Source organism: Ornithodoros turicata, chromosome 4 (genome assembly GCF_037126465.1).
Source record: "Ornithodoros turicata isolate Travis chromosome 4, ASM3712646v1, whole genome shotgun sequence".
In the NCBI taxonomy this organism is placed as follows: domain Eukaryota; kingdom Metazoa; phylum Arthropoda; class Arachnida; order Ixodida; family Argasidae; genus Ornithodoros; species Ornithodoros turicata.
Genome location: NC_088204.1, coordinates 21,190,108 through 21,215,875, shown reverse-complemented (window position 1 = coordinate 21,215,875; position 25,768 = coordinate 21,190,108). Strand labels below are relative to the sequence as shown.

Sequence of the window (25,768 nt, the reverse complement as noted above, 5' to 3'; positions counted from 1 at the left end):
TAGAATTCTAGGGGGGTGGGGGGTCGAGCGGCACCTCTGGATCACTTGACGTGGAATGGCCCAGCTGCTTTACTTTAATTATGGTGATTGGAGAGTTTAATCGCCAAGGGCGATACTCGGCCCCATTGCATCGGCGAGCGCTTCCAGCACTACCACCACCATCATCTGCCCAATTGCTGGTGGTAATGTGGTCAAATAGAATAATGGGCCGCCCGACAGTGAAGATGGAAGTCCTACGGCGTCGAAAAAGTTTAGAAGTGCTTTTAGAGCAGAGCGTTTTGGTGGGCGGGATTTGGCCATGGACCAAGAAATTTGGACAGAGTGTATGGGCGATAGCCCCGCTGATTTAGAAACACTGAAAGTGTGGATCTAAGAGGCTCGTAGCACGGGGAATGAAGAAGGACGTGCTCTAGATCTTCCAGAAACCGTAAATCTCCTCATATCCCACATATGTGTACACAGGGCCGGCGAGAAGGGAGGGAGGGCAGGCGTGGAGGTTGCACGGGGTCCCGGGCAGGTCTCATCCGGTACCATTTCCCGGGCCCGTAATTTCTCTCGCCAGGCCCTGCATGTACGTAGACTGAAGCAAAAGCCTGTCCAGTCGAAGAACAGCCTCGCAACCTGACTTTACCTACCTATAGCTTCCGACCTGATGCCCTTGTGTCGGTGTATCTTTCACTTGTATCGCTGGGTTTTTCTCTTGTTATACATACATGTACATATGCTAGTCGATTTAATTCCCCCTTTGATCTTATCTATTCTTATTATGGATGTTTACCGGAGGGTGTACCCAACACATGTTGTACGGGCTAGTGCGTTGTAGCTGCGGTGGTGGTAGTGGTGGAAATGGCTGTGTGATTCAATGTAAATAACCCAATACATTTGCGGTTCAGTTCCTGTGGTTACATGATGTGTAGCCATTGTCTTCTTCGAATATGCATGTCTGCAATGCATCGCGTACTTTACTAATGCGTAGTACCTGCCCGCCAATGCGGCCTCCCTTCTTCTTCTCTCCGTGGACGTCAGTTGGTGCTGTCATCGGATAAAGCGGGCGGAATATCAATGTTGCAAATTCATAAATACGAAATTATTAGCATTAAAATTACTTTAAAATGATAGCTTATATTTTGTGTATGTCATCACAGAGATCGGCCCTGTACTCGTAGTGTATAAAAACGAGCTAGCACAGTTTGATTTCACTTTACCACATGGTGGGATGGGTAGCATATGATAGACCGGAAACCTGACAGGTTCGGGTTGGAGCCCTGACGCCGGAGCACAGTTATTGTCTTCAATGCTACCCACGAAGGGCCGCTACAAGCGCAACCTCGCAAAATGTCGTAGAACACCAAGTTTGTAATTCACTTCAATGAATTAAGCGGAAATACCTCGCTAAATACAACAGTACATAGTGATCCCATCCGCTTGCCTATCTGGATAGCAAAGACAAGGCAAAATAATGCCATTGTAGAGGCATCTTCTAGGCTCCTTCTGCTTTTCGTTATATTGACGCCATTTAAACCAAAACTGAAGTGATCGGGGCACAAAGTACTAAGCCACGTATTGCTGAGGTTTCTCATCGTGCTGACTTTTTCATGCTTGTGAGCTTTTATGCATGCCATCGCCTGCTTCAGCTAAGCCAGATCGCCCAGCCTCACTATCATCAATATGAGGACGTTAACAAATCCAATCCAATCTGCTGCACCGCGCTTGGGCAAGGGGCCAGCGATGCCCTGTGCAGTAGAACCGTAACATACAGCAAGGTCGTGCGGAAGGGCTGCTCAGTTTGTAACTGCTTGGTATGTCTCTCGGTACATTTGTAGATGGCACATCGGATCAACGTCTGCTGCGCGTACCAGAACAGTTTTAGAACAGACAAAAATAAACGTGTTCTATATGCCTGCAGGCCATCAAGGCTCAATAGATAGTATGACCTGAAGCAAGGATGACCTGACGCACGGGACGCCATGCCTGACGTTCTGTGGGAGGCAGGTCTGGTGGAGATCCTCCAGAACTTGTTCTTGCTGAAGACAGCCCATTTCCTCAACGTCTTCGAGGATGCCCTTGACATGCTGAGTAGCGAAACGTATGCCCTGGTTCAGGACGTCATCGAGCGCGCTAAGGAAACCAGGGACGACTTTTGGCACGGAATCCTTCTGATGGATTACAATGTCCAGGCAACAGCTGCGGCAGGCCTGGAAGGAGGGGTTTTCCTCACTCTTGCTCAGGTGAGGACGGCGCGTCGTTGTGGACGTCATGGGCTTTTAGAAACGGGCGATTTTGAAGGAAATATGACCTGAGGAGAGGGTGAAGGTAGGAAGTTATCTTGTGAGGAATTTCTCGTGTAATTAAAGGGACAATATCCTAAAAGCCTCTGTACGCATCCCTAGTGCATTCCTGGACGCTAATACGTTCGGATTATGGACTGAATGTAGGTTAGAATAACAGAGATACTACAACAGCTGCGAACCCAACCGCCGCCGACGCACAACGCAGAAACTAGATATGACGTCAGGAAGTAGGCGACCTTCCCCACAGGCGGACTAGCTTAGAGAGTGCAGACGACGCAAGTGACGTCAGGCCAGTAGTTTATCCAGAACCGCGAACTTGGGGCGGGGGGGGGGGGGGCAGAAAAACTGGGGGCGCCGTTACATTGAAACAGTAGAACACAGTAAAAAGTTGGGGGGTATTGCACGGGGCAAATATTTGGGGGCTGTTGGGGGGTCTGGATAAAGCGCTGCGTCTGGACGTTTGCAGGGTGTGTGCGGCGTGGCTGTTCAGTGAGGCAAAAATCGCACATGTTTCGGATAAAGGTCTTCCTCGAGAACCATTCTCCACCGAGAACTCAAAATTTTCGGGAATCTCGTCCATTTAACAGTATGGCTAAAGCCTGACTGCCCTCCCGACATAGGCAACCATTAGGCTTAATTCTGCATGGTGTACCGCGATGATTGGATAAATCACTTAGGGAGACCAATAAGAGCCTGTTCCGCATCGTCGGCCATCTTGGGAAGGAGAAGGAGAGGGAATATACACATATAGCGGATTTTTTCGCTCATAAGTCGCGACCTACGCCACTGAACCCCGTTCTTTTTGTGTTGGGGTCAAGGTAACGGAACCTTTAACTCCACTAGGAAATTTTTTTGCACTTTAGTGTCCCTTTAAAGGAGCTGCGACGTTTAAGATGGCTCGAAACTCTGCTCAGTGAACCAATCAGTCGACCGAGAGCGGCCATGCAAAATATTTTCGCTGTACGTCGCCTTATCGCTGCGCAATTCAATTTCCAGAAATGAGCCTAGTGCAGAGCAGCGAGACCGTGACGCAAGGAGCAGAGTGTGACGTAGGAGCAGCCGTGAGCGTGCTACCTGCTGCATTCCCAACGGGAACGTCACGGAATGAGAGGGGCGAGGGTTATGTAGGGGGAAATATGTGGTCAACCTGCTCTGTAGAGGCGGCTCGGTGCATCCAGGAGAGGGAGAAGAGGTGAGAGAAGAGGCGAAAGGAACAGGGGTATGGTGGCTAGATGAATGGTGGCTAGCCACCATAACAGGGGAGAGATAATGGTGGCACAGGAGAGGGAGGAGTGTGTCAACCCTCTTGCTCTGGGATTGGGTAGCCCAAGAGAACTACCCACAACAAGAAAAAAAACAAAAAAAAAAAACTAAACTACAGCAAAAAAATCAATAAGTCACAAGAAAGCCACGCTTAAGTATAGGTTTTCATATTGTAAGGTTTTTACGTAATTTCTTGCATATCATATTAGTTGTATAGCCTTGTCCTGCTCCATTCTACCGGTAGCCCATTCTAAAGATGGCTACCGGGCTTTTCCATCTTCAGGAGCCTGAAGGGCACGAGTTTCTCTCTGAGTGCACGTGGTCTCTCTATACAAAGCAGGCGCGAACTAAGTCGTAATAGCAAACCACATTCCGCACAGGATTACGACGTTGACCTTCGAGACGATGCAACCCACGACGTGATGCAACCAACCCTTGGGTGGAGCCTTCTTTTTTTTTTTTTTCGCGGTGGACCCGGAACGGGAATGAAGACACCAAAGCGACTAAAAACGTGACCTCATTTGTGTGTACCACTAATACAAAGAAGCGACCCTTGACGTTTCGGTTTGGTTATGTCTACCCACGTCATGGTTACGTCACGGTGACATTTCTTCGGTAGGGGTCTCCTCCAATCGCAAACGCAATCGGTGCGTGGTCCCAAAAGAACATTATATACTATTTAGAATACTTAGCACGTCTGCTGCGCTTCTTGAATAATTGTGACACATCATATCTTCGTTTTCGCTTTTCGCTCATATATCATTGTTTTTACAGCGCGACATGAACATACCACCTTCAGGAAGTGTCGCACAAAATATTCTATTTGGGAAGCGCGCATTTCCTGGCAAAATTGGTTTATAAGAGTGCACATAGCGGTGGCGATGTCTCCCAGCACCGTCTGGAGCATTGTGACCACAGATCATCCTAGCACTTTTATTGGCTGCTGAGAATCGTCCGCTACGGCTCGAGAGCAAGGCGACAGGTCGACAATAGGCGGGTCAGGCAGCGCCAGACACAACCACACAAAGAAAGAAAAAAGAAGGCGCGCGCCCCACTATTGGGCGGATGACGTGATGCCACAGACTGACAGCCAATTGAAGCAGTTTTTCTGGCCGCGATATTGAAAGCTCTATTGTGCACCAGGATTGCACGTCGCACTCGTGCCCCCCCCCCCTTTTTTTTTGTGCGAATATATGTGTTCCAGGGTCTTGTACCCATAATTTCTCCTCCTCCTGATATATTCTTTTTCGACCCCTTCTATGCTATAAAGGGACGGTCGCATCCGTTCCAGCCAATTTCGAAACCATGGTGTCACATTATTCCTCGTTCAATAGTGACCACGGTATCGAAAATCGCACGGGAAATAGCGGCGGAGTTTGACTGCTATTCGGTGGAATATATGACAACTGCTGACGCGCCGGATCTTGAGGGTATGCCAGCATTCCTTCTCTGGCAAAAGGCGGAGACGTCATTCCCTGCACCACCAATCAGAGCACGGCCGTGAGAAAAGGGATGCCGCGGCGGTAAGAGCGTCTGGATGGCGACTTTCTCCTCTGTTCGAGGCCCTATCACTCCTCCTTTTAGGGAGTGACGTCACGCTGATCTTGTCGCCCCAGGCCTCCGCCAGAGACAGCGCCGACCTTTAAATTCGTTTATTTCACACCTAAGCACTTTTGGGACGAAAAAAATTCGCCCAGTTCATAGTTCCAAAAAATCCCAGTTCAAAGCCAGTGAAGTTTTTAAGGAAGAAAACCGAAGCTTTTTCCTGCACACATGATGATAAGAGTTTCGGCTATTTTCTTTTTGGCTGGCTTTTCACTGGGTTTTCAGTGGTGAGTCGCTCACCCCGACGGGAGAGCACCATGTGCCACGTGACCTTCTGACGCCACCCGCTCGACCTGCGCCGCAAGTGCTGGTGATGGCCCAACAAGGCTGAAACAGCTTTCCATTAGTGCTGCTATGGCGGCGTTGAGCACTTATAAACACACATCATGCGTGCAACCAAAGAGCTTCGGCTATTTTTCTTCCTTAAAATATATATGGATATTTTAACGCACGTGCGTGTTTCAGGGTTGGTTATGGCTTCCAACGGGGATGGTCTCTCATTGTGCTATATCGCTGTTGCACGAAATCTCTTAGTTAAATAGTTAATTAATGAGTTTTAGGTAATTAATCACCTCGTAGTTGCATAGTTTCTTCGAGAGGATATCCGCCTGGTCGTATAACGCAGCTGCAGAAGCGACATATGCTGTTCTCATATAGTTTTTATAAAAATTAAAGGAGCACTGAGGTTACTCCCAAAATTTCTGTGTTTCGCTGGGGCGTGTTCTGCAATGAATGAAATTAGCTCCTGCGAAAGAACGACGAGTGCAGGCAACCTACAGGCAACCTACAGAGCACGCGAGAGGCCTCTGTTCCGCATACGATTAAAAAATCCTCCACTCGTAAAAAGAGCGTATCGGAGAACGAGGTAACAGTGTGACGTAACGTGGTTCCCAGGCGCGTGACGTAGAGCGGCACAGCGCGTGAGATGAGAGAGAGAGAGAGAAAAAAAAATTAAAGGACACAGGGAGAGGGGGTTTCTTAAAGTCACTAGAGGATCGTGTCGGCCGTCTGCTGCTGCTTTCTTCAACCGTTTCTGTAAATTTTCTTGAGCAGTTAGAATACACCGCAGAGCGAAAATATTTTGCATGGTGTCTCCCGATGGACAGCTTGTCGAATGAAACAGGGTTTTAAGCCACATGTTAAATGTCACATCGTCGCTCCTTTAAGGAGAACGAGGGTTATGACTTCTTCTGAGGACAAGGCATGGCTCTAGCGATGTCCTGTACATTACTTTTCCACATTTCCACACTAGTTTTGATGATGTGCTTAAAAAAGAAAGTCATTTCGAGCGAACAAGTTGAAAATATGTATGTACTGTTTTTACCCAACCTCTCACACTGGCTTCTCTCAGGCCAATGCCACGACGAAGATCGATGCCACTCATCTAGTACAAGGCGACGTCCAGCTTGACCAACTTCCAAATCTCTTGTGCAACCTCTACGTTGGATACATGAACAAAGCCCTCTGCAGCTGTCTCCAGCGATGGCAGAGACACGGAGATGTCCTTGCCCTCCTCCACCGCACCCTCAGGTCGGAAACAGATGCGGACGACGACGTCAGCGCGCTGGCCAAAACGGTTCACGACCGAATCAACCTAACCTGGAAGAACGGCTTCAAACAGCTCTTTGAAACCGCTGTCCAGTTCATTGCCGACCTCGAGGAACAGGTGCAGACGGAGTTGCTCTGACAGGGCAGGTGGTGCTGCGTTGGGAATAACATAGCACAGACAGCAAATACTGGAAACATCAGCCTTTATTATTCCAGATATTGGTTATACTTATAAAAGGAACAATATACAACCTATTATGTACACTGAATAGAGTCGTTAGTGTCCCGATGGGAGGCATAATTGATTGTGTGTGCATATTCACAGATGATGATGTCAGGTGTCTGTACAAGGTTAGTTGTGGCATCAGAAGCTATGCTATTATTTCATAGTGGTTCACGCTATTATTTCTGAGCACGATTTTTGAAAGGCAGCAAAATTGCACACAAGGTATACGTGTTCCGAGTATGACACGACTAACGTCACTACAACCGTGCTTCTCCAACTTCTACGTACACATTTCTGCAATGACGTAAGGTTTCTCAATATGAGAGGCACAAATCCTCACAGCCACACAAACATCTGCACTTCCACCTAGAAATCATCCCCAGACAAAGCAGCAGAACGCTGTACACGATACGTGCAACCTAGCTGTTCGTACAATGACCCCCAACACTGTGCTTACAGTCAGATCAACCAACAAGGCGTACTATATTGTCTATAGTCCACTATGTTCAACTACATTCAACACTGAACTATAGTTTAGCGCCAGCAATGTTTCCTACATTGATAAGGTACATCGAGTGGCAGTTGTCATGACAGGCTAAAACGAAAGTGTGTCTTTGAGGAGCTTCCTCACAGTTGTTCCAACAGATGTATTGGATGGCCCTGATGTCTGGTATAAGACCTGTAATATTCATAATACACTCATGAGAATCTGCAAAGTCAAAGTCACATGAAGTTTTTTATTTCACACACATCTCAAGCAATGCACCATTTGCTTCAGAATGCACAACGCATGTGCGGTTCTTGTTCTGGCTGAAAACAGCCGGAACCATTACAGTAGAATCTCGATGATACGATCACGGATGATACGAATTCTTTTCCGGTCCCGGCCGGAATGCCTATTCTTCCCATGTATTAGAGTTCGGATGATACGAACGTGTTATCTTGCCTTTACGGATGATACGAATGAGCGGAGGATGCGACAGAGGTCGTTCCCCGGTGACGCGAGAGCGTGCGAGTCATGCTGCTGCGTCTTTCGAAAAGGGAGGGCCAGCCCTTGTGAAACGCTGGGACAAGTGCATTAGTGCAGCTGGAGATTACGTTGAAAAATAAAACTAATTTCTCGCCTGTAAGTTCATTTTACTTTTGCGAAAAATGAGAAGTCCCGGTTTGACTTGAACGCCCCTCGTAGTTGCCAGGGAGTTGGAAAGTTGAAAGCTGCTGAAGAATATGAGTAATATCCTTTGTATAGGAAGGTAAGGCGAAAACCAGGGGTTGTAAGATGGAGTCAACGAATGCCGAAATAAGTCTCGTGGGACATGCAACGGCTGAGACTATTGGCCGCCCAGGACAACAGAGTTTGTGTATTTTTTGGAAGGAGGTAAAACGAAGAAACCTTAGCGTTATTAACTATGAGGCTTTTGGCTTGGCTGGGTAAGGAGCCACTTGATATCTCGTAGATAAAACAGCGACCGTCATAGAAAAACGTAATGCTTCACGATCTTTGTCTTGTTTTTCTCTTTTGCTTGCAAAGAACTTTGCTCATCACCACTATACATATCAGCGCTTATCGTACCGTGGAAAGGCAAGAGCTGCGTCCGGCAGAATGAAATGACAGATACGGCAAGCGACTGCGAACACATGAAAGAACGAAAGGAAGGAAAAAGAAAACCAAAACAAGGATCGTGAAACATACCACGATAAGGGTTTGCCAACATCGCGTATGATGTTTTTTTGAGGGCGGAGATATCGACGTCACCGTCGCTCTTTTTGTGATCACTTTCTGTTTCCAGCGGACAGCCGAGGTGAAATACTTGGGTCTATAGCACGTGTTGAGATTACTTTAGTGCTTCATCAGTGGTTCGAGCGGATCATGTGGTGATCAGGCTATAATATTGCAATTGCAACATGCTCCTTAGAGTCACTAATTAAAAAGTTGATTAAAATATCTGCGTTAATTAGTCCCCCAACTGAGGAAAAAATTTAATTCCTAGTAGCAGCCCCGTCGAGTAATCGAATGCCAAAAGTAAAACCACCCTAAGGAGACTCCCCTTTTTAAGAAACTTTGTTGCAGATAAAAGGAAACACCCTGTCAGGGTGTCGGAGCGAACCGAAAACCGGAACAAAAAAAAAAAACGCTATTTTGGTGCGAACCGGAACGGAATCGAAACCGTATACGTTTTTTTCGCTCAGGAGGGAAACAGAAAAATATATTTTACGGTTTTCGGTGTAAGAAAAACTTCGCCGGTTTGAACTACGGATAGGCGAATGAAACAGACGTCGTGTGCTCTGGAGTCATGTCATGGATACTATACGAGGGTTACGGATGTCGGTATACTATGACCCTTAGGATCCCTTTGTAATGGTTTATCGTTAGCGCACGCACACAGACTTAGAGGTACATGTGATTCTCTAGCAATGTGCCGTAGTGTTCGTTTTAATTTGACCACCCCAAACTCTCCTCAACTAAACAGCGACCCAAGGGGGCTGCATAACGGCTTCTCTATCGGTAATGTAGCGCAACGCGTCCCTTGTTTGAGAGCAGCTAAGTTGAATACATTTACGTATACGCGAGGGCAAACCCGCGCGAAGTGGCAACTCTTTTGTGGACAGGACACGAAGAAAATAAAACGGAGCCGTCGAGCGCGTTTGTGAGTGCCGCGATTTGCGTCGTACTCGTGCGGTGGTGCTTGCTGGCTAGGGAGCAGCAACAGACATTCGGATGGGACGCGATCGCTCCAACCCAGCAAGAAAGTACTTTACGTATGACATCACGACACACAAGTCTGTCTGTAGCATGTGCTTCAAGAAAGGAAAAAGCCTATTTGAACAGACAGTAACGTACAGGAACAAGGAGCTACCAATTTCACAGCTGTCTATTAATACTAAATACCGTGTATGCGGAATAAACGGGTTTACATTTTGTAGCATTTTCTTTTCTGGGGATGAATATTCCCACCAGAAGCGGAACCGGTTCGAACCGGTATGAACCGTTATTTTTTTGCTCCGGAGCAGAACCGGTACCGGATCGTTTATGATGCAACCGGAACGAAAAACGTTTCGGTTCGACACCCTGCACCCTGTATAGTCACAGTTACTTGTAACCTATAGTTATCATCTAAGACTGTAGAAAAGGTCTCCACCTGCGTATATTAAAATTTTTTGGACGCTCAACGCTACTGTTCAGTTTCACTCTGATGTAGAGTGTTCAACCACGGTATAGTACCTTGAATAGGTAGGGCTGGACGTCGCTATAGCTGGTGTCGAAAATGAGGTCCAGATCCGACTGGCCGGGCATCTTGGGTATGTATTCGTGGCGGTTGATGGACGCCGCAACAGCCATCACTTTCTCGGCCAGAACTTCTCCCACGCTCTCTCTGTACTTCTGTCGCTCTGACAACAGTAGAGGCATCCTCTATCGTAATCGGCTACGGGTACTACACTGCGTAGTCCTCAATGTCTTACCGTGCTCATTGGGTAGAGTGATAACGTTCAACTTGATATTCCACACTTCCCATGGGATGCTCTCTGCAGGTAGCAGCCAGCGAGCACGCTTCTTTTGGTAGAACTCTAGCGATATCTGTGAATGTAATGCTTAGGCTTTCCCTGCGCTTTCCTGTGACACGATGAGGTCAACCACTTGCCTGTCCCTGTCTTGGTCCGTCAGTGCTGCGAAGCTGCTCGCTAAATGCACAGACTTCTTTCGCGAGGGTACGATTCAGGTCCTCGGAAGCACAGCGTACCTGTAAAAGTCCTAATTTTCTAAAATAGTAGTAAATTAAGAGCATGTTCTTTGTACTGCATCTTTGTTTTATGCAGAATACTTCCATTGCATGGATACTGCGATATCAGTAGGGTAAGTGATGCAGAACTCTGAGAATTATTTCTTTTGGTAGTAGAATCGAACAAGTGCGCACATTTGCGATGAAAAAAAAAAGAAAAACAGTATTGAATGCACCAAATCATGCTGAAATCTTTGTGCCTGCTGCCTCCCCGGGTCCCAAATGTGCCTTTCGTCACAGTTGAATTTGTGCAGTTACGCTACACGCTTTGAAATCTGGGACTACCAACACACATAAATGGATGCAGCCTTGATAGATGATATGGAAGCAATGGAAATCAACAGTTAACCTGCTTAACACTCCTACATATGGGAGCAAAATTGGTTGTCTTTTGAAGGACACATACGCTACAAAAAGTGTTAAACGTAGCCCTATAATAGCTTTCGCTTATTGCGATAGTGTGGATCAAACTGCGTGGAGCAATGACGCGAGCTGAAAGTGTCGGTGGTATGACTATAGTGCAAAGACAGTTATTTCTAGAAACCAACAACGTCGATCTTTGCAGGCCAGTTTTAATCAAACTCTCCGCACCAGCTCGATACGTATAAGTTGCCCACATAAAAGTTCCATTTACAATATCCCCCAAAAAACCAGGCCAAGTCGACTCGCTGTGTTAGAGCACTGCAAGGCCGGCTCAGAGCGAACGATACGTGAGTCACAAACGGGCGTTTCTTACGTATGTGAAGTCGACGAAGTCGCAACAAACGTCTTCAAAGCCGACTGTGCCCACGGAGTAACTTCCTTCTTTCTTGTAGTGGAACTACAGAAATAATTAAAACGACACAGCCACATTTATGAACCGTCGCGTTCACAGAGTTGCATCACAAAGCGTCCCATGCTGCATGCGACGAGGTACCCAAAACAACGCACCTTGCCCAGTGTTCGATGAAAAAGCAGCGTATGAAATATCCCGCATACTGCTTCTTGTACTTGACGTCCCTCTAGAGACTGTAAAGTAATGCACTAAGTTTAGTGAAACTGAACGCGTGAACAGGTGAAACACGGGGGGAAGAATTAACGTGCTTTGTTGTTGTTTCGCATCGACACAGGCCATGGTGTTGACATTGTTATTGTCATCATAAACCTTGATCGATACGCAGTTGTAAATCAGCGAGATTCATGCTTGAAGCTCAGGATCAAATGAGAGTAATTTACGTTTAGGATTGCGCATGAATCTTTGTTGCGATGAGCACCGTATGTAACCAAGCTTGAATGGAACAGCTGATTCACAAAAAACATACAAGTCATTTCTGACATGTCTGCAATGAAAGGAAGCACACCTACCAGTTCAAAAACTTGAGACCGTGCATTCATGACTTTTTCATAATATAAATTTAGGTATGAAGCTGTTTTGTAATAGCCGAATCGGGTCAAATGTGTGCAGACCACCCTCACTACATGATCGGCTCACTCCTCGAATGCATGTATCAAGGTACTCTCGTTACCAGCTTTGTCGCTTCGTCAAGCGCCCCATGATGACCTGTTTTTCTCTATTCCTGCAAACCGTAAACTGGGATAAAGGCCTCTTAAAACGTGAAAAGTCCCGCGCTCACATCAGTCCAGTCCATTGTATTTGTCGGAATCTACATGCCTGAGAAGTAAACGGAAACAATGCAGAACCAATACCGCGAATACCGCAAATAACCATAAGTTTCGGTTTCATGTTATAAAACATTTCTGTTTTATGAAGCGTGGCTATTATGTTGTCACACCAAGTAGTCGAAATTTAAAAAGCATTATTTAAGTGTGTGTAGATTATGGAGTAGATCAATAAATACTACCGGAAGTTGAGAGCAGACGACCACTGCAGTCCCATGCTTTGGGCGCCATTTACAACTCGAAGTTTGCAGTTAGCTACAGTGCAACGACCGCTTGTTTCTATTAATATACTCAGGTTTTATTATATATTTGCGTCTTATCTCACTGAAAAGGGGTACCAAAATGCCCCAGCCTAAGAAAAGAACCAGAAGGAGTTCATGTAGGAGAGGTAAATTTAAGTTCTTGCGCAGATCGAATCTTTGTGTGCGCGATTTGTTAAGGGGGGCTGATCTTTCAACCGATCGATTGACTGCTGCCGTGTAAGTTCTTCACCTTCGTGACACAATTTAATCTGCACCAGGGAACGACCAGGATAATGTTGGAGACGACAGTGACCGGGCGACGTCAACTCCAACTGATTCAACATGTCCCTTCCACATGTTTACGCGCCATGAGAAAGACAGCATCGGGAACAAGCTTCTTGGATGGTACGACAAGCAGCACAGACAGCTACCATGGAGAGCTATCGCCCAGAGTAACTGCGACGAGACAACGAAGGGCTATGCCATCTGGGTGTCGGAGGTCATGCTACAGCAAACTCAAGTTGTCACTGTTATTCGATACTACAACAAGTGGATGGAGGTAAGCTGTGCTCTTGAAAGGGCACGGGCAAACATTGTTTCCATATTTATCTTCTCCGGTTCGTTTGCAGAAATGGCCAACTGTGAAGGCCTTGTCAGAGGCCTCACTGGATGAAGTATTTGAGGTCTGGGCTGGACTTGGCTACTACCAAAGGGCAAGGCGTTTACATGAAGGAGCACAGGTGGGTGAGTTCCGTAATTGACGTTGTTGTTTAAAGTGCCACTGTGGACTAAGTCTCGTATTTTGTGTACTGAGCCTTTGTTTGAAGTTGATTTGCAATACGAAATGTAATAAATATCATTTTTTAGTCTGCAGTGGCACTCTAAAACGAAATAGAAAATGACGTCTTCTTGACTCATTTTTACCAGAAAGTTCAATCGGAGCTGGGTGGTGTACTGCCAAACACAATGAAGGAATTGATGGCAAAAATTCCTGGAGTAGGAAGATACACAGCCGCAGCAATTGCTTCTATCGCTCACGGCGAAGTCGTTGGAGCTGTAGATGGTAACGTGGTGCGGGTGTTGTCTCGAATGCGTCTTATTGGCTCGCCCGTTGGAACTGCAACTGCGAATCAGATCGTGTGGTATGTCACTAGGTGCCCTCTGGGGACACTTTTGAAACGTGGCTTTTGACAGGGACCTCGCATCCGGCATTGTGTCCACTTCACGTCCCGGCGATTTCAATCAAGCAATGATGGAGCTTGGAGCTACGGTGTGTACTCCGCGGAATCCACGGTGTTCAGTATGCCCGTTGCAGGATTCCTGCCGGGCTAATCGAATGGTGAGCTTCGACACATTCTGCAGTACTATCTTGTTCTTATATTTCTGCTCGTATGGTGTCACACAGAACAGCAGAAACACGGAATTACTTCAGAGAGGGAAGACCCGTAACAACTCTTCAGATACAGACATGGAAGATGTTATACCTGGTGATTGGAATTCTTAGGCTCTTTGACGGGTTGGCTGCAATGTGGCATAGCCAGGGGCAGTTTGTGGGATTTGGAAGTTAGCAAATGCAAAAATCTACCGGCATACTACTTGTAAGTTTTATAGTTCTCGTAAACAATTGCTCATTCCCTCGGACCGATATGCACATATCTACTAATCTGACCCTCAAACGGAATCCTGGCTAAGCTTCTTCAACCATTACTTTCAAGGCACGCATGAAGCATTCCCTACTTTTCTTTTCTTGGTATTTCAGGCTGCAACCTGTGCCTCGCAAGTGAACTCCGGAACACCCAAGAGTAAGCAAGGCGGAGCATGTTGTGTGTCTCTCTCACTGCTAAGCTGCGAATTTGTTTCATGAAAGGAATGTAGCCTTGCTCTACCCATACAAGGCACAAAGAAAGGAGCCTCGGAAGCAGGTTTCCGTAGTGCTAGTTGCGAGAAAACAGGGACAGTACCTAGTGCAAAAAAGGACAGGGAAGGGTCGTCTGCTCGAAGGACTTCTGGAGTTTCCAAACATAACAGCCGATACAGATCCACCGACAAAGATGAAGGAGCAAGAATTGTTGACGTCTCTTTATGACAGCTTGGTCAGCACATCGGCCTGCAGCACGCCTGTGCCAAAGTACGCTGGAGAGGTACGTCGACAAATGTGTAGATTTCTGTAAAAGCAGTAGGATTCTAGTGCACGATTGATTGGAGGTAACTACGGTGTCTTTTGAACAGCAGTATGATGCTGCAGAAGTCCTTTTTCCAGCACGGTTCTGAATTGTCTAAGAAAAGTGGTTTTCTGGAACTTAAATTTGTGAAGGAGATTGGAGGCGCTGTGGATTTTGAAAGGAGCAGTTCGCTTTTGACAGATCGAAACGTATATCTTTGTTGGAGAGGGTAGTGCGGTCCGATAACATGATGTAGGTGCTGATGGATAATATCTGTCTTCAGAAAGCCTGAGCAATGGGTGACACGCCAGCTCTGTGTCACCCATTGCTCAGGCTCTCTCAACATGGTAGTGCATTTCCTACATTACATTAGTTTCTGCGTTACTTTACGTGAAGTTGTACAGTATAACATGGTATACCAACAATTAAAAATATGGGGCCTGTTGGTGCATGACAGACTGTTGGTGACCGTAGCACTACAAAACTAGGGACAGTAAACGTGACTTTACTGACTCTACTTTCGTAGTGTTACAGTCGCCAACTGTCAGTAACTTGGTATCAGCATCGCAAGGCACCGGAATCCACGTAATTTTAAGTCCGCGCGCATAGAGACATACATGGGACGTCATGTGTGACGTCATGGGACAACATCAACGACGTCGTGTGACGTTAGAGGACGTTCCCGTCCGTCTCCTCGTCAGACAGCCAGGCAGTGGCAGCAGCTTCACGACCTTCTGTTGTCTGTCATCTTTGCTCCACCTGACCACGCCAGAGTACCCGTCATGCAGCTTCATGCGAGCGTATGAGAGGCTCTTAAAGTAGCACAGAAGTAATTTTTAACACCCTGTTTTCTTTATATAAGACTGCCAAGCAGGTCAGTAAGATGCACCATAAGAATTAATTCACCCCATGCCGCAACAAGCGACCGTGCGCAACGGTGGTGGAGTGCAGTACTAGCCTGTCATCTGCCTGGGACCTCATGCTGAATCTACAGGGGCCATGCTCGGTGATTGGTCCAGAGAAATGTTGTCTGCTACTCGGCTGTTCGGGGTTCTGAAAAAGCATTGCTCCTGGCTCGGTCATGATTGATCTGCTCCTTCTATCCCCAATTCTCTGGGGGAACTGACAAAACTGGTTTACGGCGGCAAAGGGACAGGGCGCTGACCCCCACTGACGAGCAAACCAGAACGAGCTGCCCCTGCAACGTCATCGGTGACGTGGCATCATACTTCTCTTCCTCGTTATACCCAGAGTGGCGAGTTAAGGGTGCACGGAGCCATGTTTATGTGAGTTTCGTTTCTGGGAAAAAAATTTTACATCGCGTTATTCAGTAAAATGACAGACATACTTTCATCAGACATCGTTATCATACTTTTTTTTATGGCCCCCTGTACTCTTTAAGGGGGTACGCGGGGATCAACTCGCGAAAAATGACAAAAAAATAACATTTTTGGTGACAAAAATCTGTCTTCTATATGATCCCAAAGTATTTTTGCTCAAATCCGCCTCAAAGTACCCCAAAAACTCGTTTTCTCTGAGGCATGGTAGCAGGCAATATCGCGAAAATGACGAAAAATCGTCGTTTTTCAAACAGCCGTGTCTCGGGAACGACATCACCAAGCGACGTCATCTTTGCACCTATCGACAGTACTTAGTCCTCTTCAAAGTTCCCGCGCATCCAGCTTCTCCAGTGAGCAGCGCTCTGGCGAAGAGGGAAAGTTCCAATGGTTCCAAGGCCCGGAAGCGAGAAATCCGTGCCACGTGATTTGTGCGCGCGTTAAGATTGGCCGTTCCTCGGTTGCCCTTGGTAACCGGCTCCTCTGGCTGCCGGAGCGTCTGCTCTTTCTCACGAGGGGATTGGGATCGCAACTTTGAGTTCCTACTTCTTGCTGTGTTTTCCAACGTGGACGATTCTTACGATGGACAAACGAGTTTCAAAATGAAAGTATGGCACCGTCCAGCATTTCGGAAGCCGCAAGCGGAAGCTGTTGACGACAAAGAAGAAAAAGGCGTCTGCGCCGGAATTCGAAAGCGAGCGCTTTGTTGACGTGTTTAGCAGTGGTGATGTCGTCGAAACACGACGAAATACTTCTTTTGATGTTATTGTGGAAGCACTATCCAGTACTTCTTCCCATAATCTTCTGTAGGCTGTGCCATTCACGAGCACAGGCCAAGTTCATTTGGGGTCATCGTTGGTGTTGCCGGTGGTGCGCCGCGGGAGTACAAGCGTCGTTGACTTCAGTGTCTGGCACTGAGCCAATATTTAGGCTAATTCGTGAGGATCTTGACCATTGGCATTCCCAGGGTTTTCTCCAAGGGGTTTGCCCAAGTTACGCCGAGGTGGTTGGGGGGGAGGGGGGCAAAGCTTGCAGCCCCCCCCCCCCCCCCCCCCCATCTCCCACGCTTGGTACGCCCATGTTCCCAACCCTGAGGCACTGCAGACCCCTACGAACATCTGTTTTGCGAAGCTAACAAGAGCTAACAAAAGCATTGGACACGAGTTTACTGCCTTGTCAGACTTTTGATCGAAGGCAAAAACAGTCAAAGTGCATCAAACAAAGTGCCAGGATGGCAAGAGAACCTGTGCACAAAAGGACACAAAAGACTACACTGCTGGAGGCTTCTAATTTGCAGGAAAAACAGCGTGAAACTTTGCGCTTCATTTTCTCAAAACAACTTTTCGCTCTACCTGCTCCGCTTGTGAAACTGATATCTCTGTAACGGCTCTGTCTATATTGATGCGGTTTGTTTTTTTACAATCACTGAACATTCGTAGAGGTCGTGACATTCTTATTTTTTCAGGTAAATCAATTTATAATTGATACTATCGTTATATGTTTCTACGCTAGATGCGTCAGTTGCGACCGCATGCAGAAAAATGAAAGCCAAAAATTGTCATCGTGGAAATTGAAAAAACTAAGAATGTCACGACCTCAACCTTACATTTAGGAATACACTCCAAGTTCAAGCTGTCTTCTATCACATTTTTCAAACTCTGCAGGCCTTTCACAAAATGCAAAGATTTTGTAATTTGTAAAAATTTATTAAAAAAAGTTTCAGAGATATCACAATATTTTTTTCTGGTAAATGCATTTTGAGGGCATTATCAACGATGCTGCAAATTTTCATCATAATCTATTAAGAAACAAAAAAGTTTGTGTTGGTCCCCACGTCTCCCCTTAAGTTCTCTCCTCCCTGTGGGCCTGCCCGCACTGCAAGCTCTATACATACAACTTTGGAAATAAAACTGTTTTGAGCAAAACGCTGTATAGGAAAATAGTTTGTTGTCAAATGGGGGGCTCCTCGCACTTCTTTCAATTAGCTCAGGGAGCGAGCTTTCCCTTTAATCACCTTGGAGGTCGACCATAGTGATACACCAAGAAGGGCGCCAAGGGACTGATTTCCTGCCTCGTAGTATGCAGACTATGTCAAGGCCATGTGGAGCCCAGAACAAATACATGTGTCTTTATGACTGGGAGTGTTAGTGAACACAGCTTGGTAATGCTGCATTAATTTCAGCATATGCATATTGTTCTGTTCTGTAGGATGGATTTGTGGCAGCGCACTGAAGTTAGTAGCATGTTATAGATCGGAAATGGCTCTTCAGTATTTCACATGAAACGTGTTGTTTGGTATGTCAGAGGGCATACTTGTGGGAACTTCTCATTTTGTAGGATACGTGAAAAAGAAAAGAAAAAACTGCTTTGAAAAGCATTTCTGCAGTGCATAATTATGTGGCAAGCATGCATACGTATGCTCTGCAAAGCAAAAAGATTGTTCAATATGTGTTATTTGAGTAACACATATCCGAAAGGCACTTTACGTTGAAATCCATCGGTGTGACAAGTTGGGAGCATCTCTGTTCTTTGTTGTTCCTTTGTTAGGTTTCCAGCTGTTCCTATCAATATGCCATGCACTCTGAATTACAGATTCTGATTCTGCTTATATCCTCTCTTTTTTTTTTCTTTTTCTGTTTTCAAACAGGTCATTCACATATTTTCACACATCAGGGCATCCTATAGGATCTATGTTGTCAACGTAGATGCTGCTACAAATGAATGCATTCATGGGCTTTGGATGACGCCAGAGAGCATAAAATCTTCCGGAATCTCAACAGCAATGAAGAAGGTGCTTTTGCATGTCGAGAATGATTTGCACAATTTGTCGCAGCAGGTGTGTTCATGGTTGTACAGCTTCACAGAACTTACAGTTCACATATACAGCTTCTAAGGTAATATTTATCTTTTTCATACACTCAACATACTCTCACAGGCACAGGAAAAGGCACAGAAATCAGTGTCTCCTCCAGATCCAAAGCAGCCAAAGCTCTCTTTCACACCTCTAAGGCAGAGGAAAGTATCGTAGGCTCTTGTTGCGGAGCAGTGGTGGCAACATGAAGTCTCAGGTAAGCATATCTAAAGGTATAATCTTTCCGCTATCTATTGCCACACGAGCAACACATAATTTAAACAGAAAAAAAATGGTGGCGTTAGAACCAAAACACAGACGCCTTGCTGGTCTTGTGTACCAATATTTTCATTGAATATGGAAAGGCAAGTATATGAGTATGCATGTTAATCTATTTGGAGTATAGGGGAATGAAAGTATAGTAAAGGGAGGCAAATAACAGTGTGTCTCATTTAAGTTGATTGAAGCCTTAAAGAAACTGGTGAGGTGTACTTGAATGAAGTCAAATGGCATATTATTAATGCTCATCTTGCACAAGTCAGCATAATTTTTGTATTGTCCCTAATTAATTAATAATTAGTCGCATCAAAACGGTCACACAACGATGTAAGCAACGTGTGAGGACATGCTAATACAGTTATACTTCAGAAGTTTGGTTTTGGGAGAGCGGATGTGTGTTTTTATACAGGGTGTTGCACGAGAGAGTGACCTCAAATTATAAAAAAAAAAGATATGTGAGATAAAAGTGGGAAACCTTCTGCATGACACTCGTGAAGGTTTTTGCTACCCAAACAAGCAGTTTGCATGAGTGTACTTCATTAATTAGGCTAATTATCTTAATTGAACTAAAAAAATTGCCAAGGAAAGATAGTGTTTTTTTTTGCGTTAATTTGAAAGCCCATGGCCACATCATGCGATTCCAATTGCAATTTAAAGTTTCTTCAACTACTCCCCAGTTATTTGACACCAGAAAACTTGCCATCTCTGCAAGTGCTTTTTCGGATTTCATCAGTTATGGCACCATCCGCACGGCCCGAAGACACTCCCACTGCACATGGAAGCAGCATGAGAAAAACAGAAAAAAAAAGGGGGGGGGGACCGGCCCAATCACGCATTTTGTCTTGGTAAGTTTTATCTTTTCGCAGCCATCAGTTACTGATAATCACCGACATCCGATGCTCTGTGCTGTTTTCTGTGTTGTCCTATCCTCCTCCCCATACTTTAGGCAGGGCAACTTGGCCGAGCGCCCCTTGTTTTCGGGTGTCAAATTTTTTTGGGAACATTGTGGAAGACCCTGTATGTGTCACTGAAATGGTGTGTTGTGGCCATGGACTTTCTAATTAACGCAAAAAATGTTACCTTTCCTTTGCAAATTCTTGAGTTCAATTAAGCTATTTAGACTAATTAATCAGGTATACACCCACAGAAAACACCCGTTTGGGCGGCAGAAACCTTCACGAGTATCGTGCACAAGGTTTCCCATTTTTATCTCACGTATATTTTTTTTAAATAGAAATTTAATGACACTTTCTCATTGGACACCCTTATAACTAATCTGCAATGCAAGATAGCAAGGTTGCTTTCACAAGGTACGTATAACAATCAATGATACGCTCCACAACGAGCGTCTACAACGGGTATCATGTGAAGGTGAGATATCAAGGAAAAGAATTGGGAAAATATTACACTAAAAAAAAAAAAACACCTGAGTCTTAGACAGAAAGTTTGATATGTTTCTTCTTTTTCTTTTTTTCTTTTCTTTTTTTAAGCTACTACCTTCTATAAGCTCTACACAAAAGGATTGGTGTCCAGCCTGTTCAGGTAAAACGTGGTGCCGCTGTGATTTCTACCACTTGATCAATTCTGGCAGGAACCAGGTGATGATCCCATCCAAGAATTGTTTTCAGCCTATTCAGATAAAGTAAGAAAACAAAAAGTAGTGAGGGATTCGGCAGGTGTACCTTGTGCAAAACATGCACTCCTTTTCGGTTGCGAGCAATCAGTTGCATAAGTTGGAGGTTGGTTTGCAAACGAAAACACTCATGCTCCAAAGTTTGAACGTTGCTACATCCGTGCTACAGCGAGGGCACAAGAGGTCAATCATGTTTGCGTGTCCCGTAACAGGTGGTACAACCTGTCGCAACCAGGTGGCGCGACTTTCGCGAACACCTTTTCGTTCCTCACCTGTTTGTTTACGTTTTTTCATTTCTGCTCCTTCGAGGCCTTTCCTCCTCTCCTTTACTCGTACGCAAAGTCCTCTCTCCACATAACGGGAGCGCTCGTTCTGCTTGTCAGTTGCACGACGCGCCCGCTCGCGCTGCGTCTCCTTGCGGATTACGTCTGCTAAGAGCCCGATCGTCTGCACGTCTTTGTCGTCTGCTTCGCGAAGCACCGTCTTTTGCGACGTTATAGTGCACTATAGCGACGTCGAAGACGGACGTGATGAACGACGATTGTGGTTCACCGCCTGCGTCGCCGATGTTGGTGCGTCAAGCGACGGTTGTTCGACGATGCCGCGACTTCTACACGCGTCGTCTGCAATCGTCGGAAGCCCTGAGGCGCAGATGGCACAACAATCAAGACGGCGGAGTTTGTGGTAGTGGCGGCAGTGGATCAGACAGCGAGTGTTCGTCAACGGTGTCGTTGACGAGTTCAGCTCGGGATAATACGTCGATGAAAGGCGAAAATACTGACGTCGATAGTGGCGTTGATGACTGCAAGGACGAGACGTTGTTGTGTGAACGGAAGTCGACGTCGGCGGTTGAGCTGAAGATGGATTCACTTCGCAGAGAAATTGTGAGTTGGTATTTGGGCGTATTTGGTAGAGAGTCCTGTTTAAATTTATTTCTTTTTTTTTTCTTCCTTTTTCGGCAACACTAGTCCGATCGAGTTCTGCGAACACCTCAAAGTGAAGCCCAGTATCCGCCGATATCCTAAGAATAACTGCGGACTCTGATGATGTATGATGAATACTTAACCATAATGCCATGTCGATCGGACAAGAGCCCATCGGATATGACAAAAAGCTCATTCGCGCAGGGCTTCACCTCCGAGCAATCCTTTTAGAAATCGGTTTTCAGAGAGAGGGAAAAGCCAAGTTCCTTATATATATATATACGTTTCGAGGGAATGGTAGACGTTCCTCTTTTCTTTGTGTTACATTTATAGCAAGGTTGCAATGTTGAGTGCTCACGTTAGATTTTTCAACCACCGAGTTACAACTTAAAAAAGAGAGAAAATAGAAGTATTCGTTCTTGACTTCCAAGAGCAAAAAGTGTGGCCACTGCTGTGTACACATTCTAGTCGCTGTCTGTTTTGACGCTATTGCTGTGCGTCATTTTGAGCTATGGAGCCATTCAGTTGTTCCTCGAACTTGTGCCTTCTCACCTCTTTGAGAGGTTGCGACATTCTTACCGAAAAAAATGTGATGAGCGAACCCGTAAGCTTAACAGATAACGAATAAATACATATAATATATATATATATATATATACATACATATAACATTGGGAAAAGGCTCGTGCTTTCGCCAGGAAAGACGACTTTCGTTTTGCGCCCGTCGTGAGGGAAGAGGAAAGCGTCTGCATCTGCATCATCTGTATCAGCAGACCTGCTCACTAGAGCAGTAGACAAAGATAATCACACTGTACGAACATATATTTTCCTACGTGTCCCTATGGGCATGACAGCTCGCAGAGACACGGATTCATTTCTGCAACGGAATGATTCCGTGAACGGCAGGCGACATAATGTCGTCTGCTTCGGAAATTCTTGGAAAATGGTTGTTTGCTCGAGCACTCGGTAAAGCGGATCCCCGTGATTCGTACTGGAAACCCAAATGGGTTTATAGGGGTTGTTCCTATTGATATTTTACATCAGTTCCTTTGGGATGAGATTTTTTATCTCGTAAGTGAAACAGAAATATGGAGAGCATAAACATTCGCAACGAAATTATTTTGCATTGCGGAAACATTCCTCACGTCGACTACACGTAATCACCATTCTGTAGTGCAACTTGAATACTATATCTGATGAGTAAGCGTCATTGGGTGTTTCCGTCACTTGGCCTTCCACCTACTAATTTTCATTGGTGGTGTAACGCGGCCTTCGTTTCCGTTACTGCATCTGCATCCTAGAATACACATTGTTTGAGCAAGATCTCATATTGGCTGTGGCGCGAAGCATGAGCGTCACGAGTGCGTGAGTGTGTAATGTAAGTGGAGGGGGCGTAAGAGAGTGGCGTATAATGTAAGTGTGGCAGACTATTTTTTTTTTTTTTTTTGTAACAGGTGTGACGAAACGCGAGTACACTGTCGTACACGTGCGTTCATTTGTGCTGCTATCTTCGAACAGTACGGGTCCGCCTAGGGTTGAAATCGGTGTTACTGACACATTTGGGTGGTCTACGTTACGTTTTTCTTTTTTTTTTCTCGCGAATTATAGTCACAAACATCGCATGTTGTAAGTAACATCAAATGTGCCTCACAGAGTTTATTGTTGAACTCAATACATATTTACATCATAAGTGTGTACAAATTGCTATTAATTACTGCACGTCATGCGTGGTGTGGTGTGTGATTAGAATTCGAGGAGAAATCGGGTTTCACCCGACTTTGTCCTGAGCCGATTCGGGGGGAACAATCTGGAGGAATCAGGCATAAGATACATTTGATCCGCAGAATCCCTTTCTCTCGTTCATAGAACCCCGTAAGAGGCTGAGTGTAGTTGACGTCACGCAGTTACGTGCGTGGAAGGACCAATCACATGCTCCGTGACGTGAAGTCAATCGGCTCTGCAGAAGCGGCCGGAGGGCGTGTGGCTAGCGTCGCGGCGGACGGATTCGGGGGGGGGGGGGGGGGGGGTGTGATCAGACTGCTCTGTAGTGGTGGCTCGGTGGGTGCGCCCAGGGGATGAAGAAGAGGGAGGAGAGAGATGATGGTGGCACAGGAGAGGGAGGGGAGTGCTATGTCATGGCAGCAGCGCCGGTCCGCGCACTGCTGGTTTTTCCGGCGTTTTTGTGCCGTATCTTCTGCGTATAACGCTCGCAAAAAACAAAACAAAAATCAATCAATAAAGAAGTTTTGCGGGTTCACTGATTGTTTGAGCGAGGCTGATTTTTCATACGAAATAAAATAACGGAAAATGTGCTAGGGTGAAGGCGAACTGGTACATTGCAAGCGGAGAAAAACCCGGGGTATAGGGAGGTACAAGGACAAGACACGACACGTTCTGAAACACTGCACAGGAAGCCGTCTAAAAGATTCTCTGTTTCTGACGCATCATCAAAGGATGTGACTTGATTTGACGACTATGGTACAATTCTCCTTACGCAATATTTTTCACCGCGTTCTCCATCAACTCGCCTTGCAGGGCGAAACGAGGAGGAGGAGGACGAAAACGTCACTGGTGATGTCATTCACGTTCCAAGAGCGACTACTCAGTTCAATCGTGGTTGGCGTTTCCAGCATTTTTTCCTCCTTTCTTTCCAATTTCTCCTTGTGCAGCCGACGACGTTACTCTAAACCAGTCAGTGGGTTGTACAATGATGACGTCAAAGCGACACAGGCATTGCCCCGGTTGCGCACGGTGGCGATGGTTAAAATGGAATTCTGCCATGTTTATGCATCTGTCGAATGAATCACTTCGCATGGTACATTTTAATAGACGGGATAACTGCTTAAGAAAAGGGTAGTGACTGACAGCAGCGTAGCCAGAAAAGTATTTCGGTAGGGCCTCTATGGGAACTTTACATGGGGGAGGAGAATTTCACCCTCGTCTCCCTTTCCCAAAAGCACTACCAAGGGTACGGTTTCGGGGGTTTCGAACCCCCCAAACTCCCCTGAGGCTACGCGAGTGGTGATTGAAGTGCTTTCTCTGACTGACCTAACACAACAACTGACACAACAAGACTATAGGTTCCCAACAACTTTCTGGTGGATGTCAAGGGAGAAACCGCGTCGTGTCCTTGTCCTTGTACTCCCTGTTTGTCTCGGGTTTTTCTGCGTTCGAAATAAAATAAATATTTTTAAAGTCTCAGGCACTTAAACAAAAACGAAAGGCTTTTGTACTGTCGTGGCCACTGTTAACCAATCGTCCGTTTCCGTGGCCTCGCTCCGATAAGCGCTCGACTATCGAGGAAAAGCGAAAACAGCATTAGACAGGTCGATCGTTATTTTGGGGATGGCCACTTGTAGTGAACACGTGAAGGGGGGGGGGGGGGGCAACGGCCGAAGCGCAATGAAAGAAGACTGCTTATCTGAGCCTGGCGTGAATTATTTCCTGAGACTTCTTTCATTGCGCTTGGGCCGTTGTTCTTACAGGTGTTGCCAATAAACGATACCATACATGTAACTGACCTCCCCCAAAGTGATAGTCGACCGGTCCATTGCTATTTCCACTGTTCTCCGGTAGTTAGAGCGCTTATCGGAGCGAGGCCACAGAAACGGGAGATTGGTTAACAGTGACCACGACAGTACGTTCGCACATGTGCGTAAAATTTATTTTGCAAAGCTCGAAGGAATGCAGCACCGCACCACATGCGATTGCCACCGTCCTCTGGTACATGGAAATACTTTTACTTATCTACGATCTGTTCCTCCTCTGCCTTACCACGATGTGAATGCCCTCTAAATGAGTGGGAAATCGCGAACGCGTTCGCTCGTATCTCTCGACATCCGCGCGGATATCCTGCATGATGTATCCGCGGAGACCGCGTTCCCCTCCGAAACGCGTGCGAGGAAATGCGCATATTTTGACTGCGGGCCATTGTCCGGAGAAATCGCGCATGCAGACATGAATTCTGCTG

The 25,768-nt window shown here is 46.1% G+C and overlaps 3 protein-coding genes across 4 annotated transcripts in view; 2 read left to right on the top strand and 1 right to left on the bottom strand.

Moving 5' to 3' along the window:
- The first annotated feature begins 1,672 nt into the window (after positions 1 to 1,672).
- LOC135391304 (uncharacterized) lies at positions 1,673 to 6,976 on the top strand. Its single transcript, XM_064621525.1, has 3 exons — positions 1,673 to 1,799; positions 1,907 to 2,228; positions 6,511 to 6,976. Exons 2-3 carry the CDS (start codon positions 1,968 to 1,970, stop codon positions 6,844 to 6,846), a joined length of 597 nt encoding a protein of 198 aa, XP_064477595.1. The 5' UTR covers positions 1,673 to 1,799; positions 1,907 to 1,967; the 3' UTR covers positions 6,847 to 6,976.
- Positions 6,894 to 12,210, bottom strand: LOC135391303 (autophagy-related protein 101-like). The gene is made up of 7 exons (XM_064621524.1): positions 12,057 to 12,210; positions 11,643 to 11,720; positions 11,449 to 11,532; positions 10,575 to 10,673; positions 10,396 to 10,510; positions 10,157 to 10,323; positions 6,894 to 7,612 (listed from the first exon to the last, which is right to left on the bottom strand). Exons 1-7 carry the CDS (start codon positions 12,084 to 12,086, stop codon positions 7,529 to 7,531), a joined length of 657 nt encoding a protein of 218 aa, XP_064477594.1. The 5' UTR covers positions 12,087 to 12,210; the 3' UTR covers positions 6,894 to 7,528.
- A 385-nt stretch (positions 12,211 to 12,595) lies between these two features.
- The window catches only part of LOC135391302 (adenine DNA glycosylase-like), an 85,083-nt gene continuing 71,910 nt past the window's right edge, over positions 12,596 to 25,768 (top strand). For both annotated transcript variants that reach the window (XM_064621522.1, XM_064621523.1), the window contains exons 1-10: positions 12,596 to 12,759; positions 12,892 to 13,172; positions 13,243 to 13,353; positions 13,541 to 13,755; positions 13,808 to 13,952; positions 14,019 to 14,100; positions 14,373 to 14,415; positions 14,481 to 14,754; positions 18,760 to 18,948; positions 19,048 to 19,180. In XM_064621522.1, the coding sequence (XP_064477592.1) occupies positions 12,714 to 12,759; positions 12,892 to 13,172; positions 13,243 to 13,353; positions 13,541 to 13,755; positions 13,808 to 13,952; positions 14,019 to 14,100; positions 14,373 to 14,415; positions 14,481 to 14,754; positions 18,760 to 18,948; positions 19,048 to 19,140 (1,479 nt within the window). In that variant the 5' untranslated portion in view covers positions 12,596 to 12,713 and the 3' untranslated portion in view covers positions 19,141 to 19,180. The remainder of the gene's footprint in view (positions 12,760 to 12,891; positions 13,173 to 13,242; positions 13,354 to 13,540; positions 13,756 to 13,807; positions 13,953 to 14,018; positions 14,101 to 14,372; positions 14,416 to 14,480; positions 14,755 to 18,759; positions 18,949 to 19,047; positions 19,181 to 25,768) is intronic.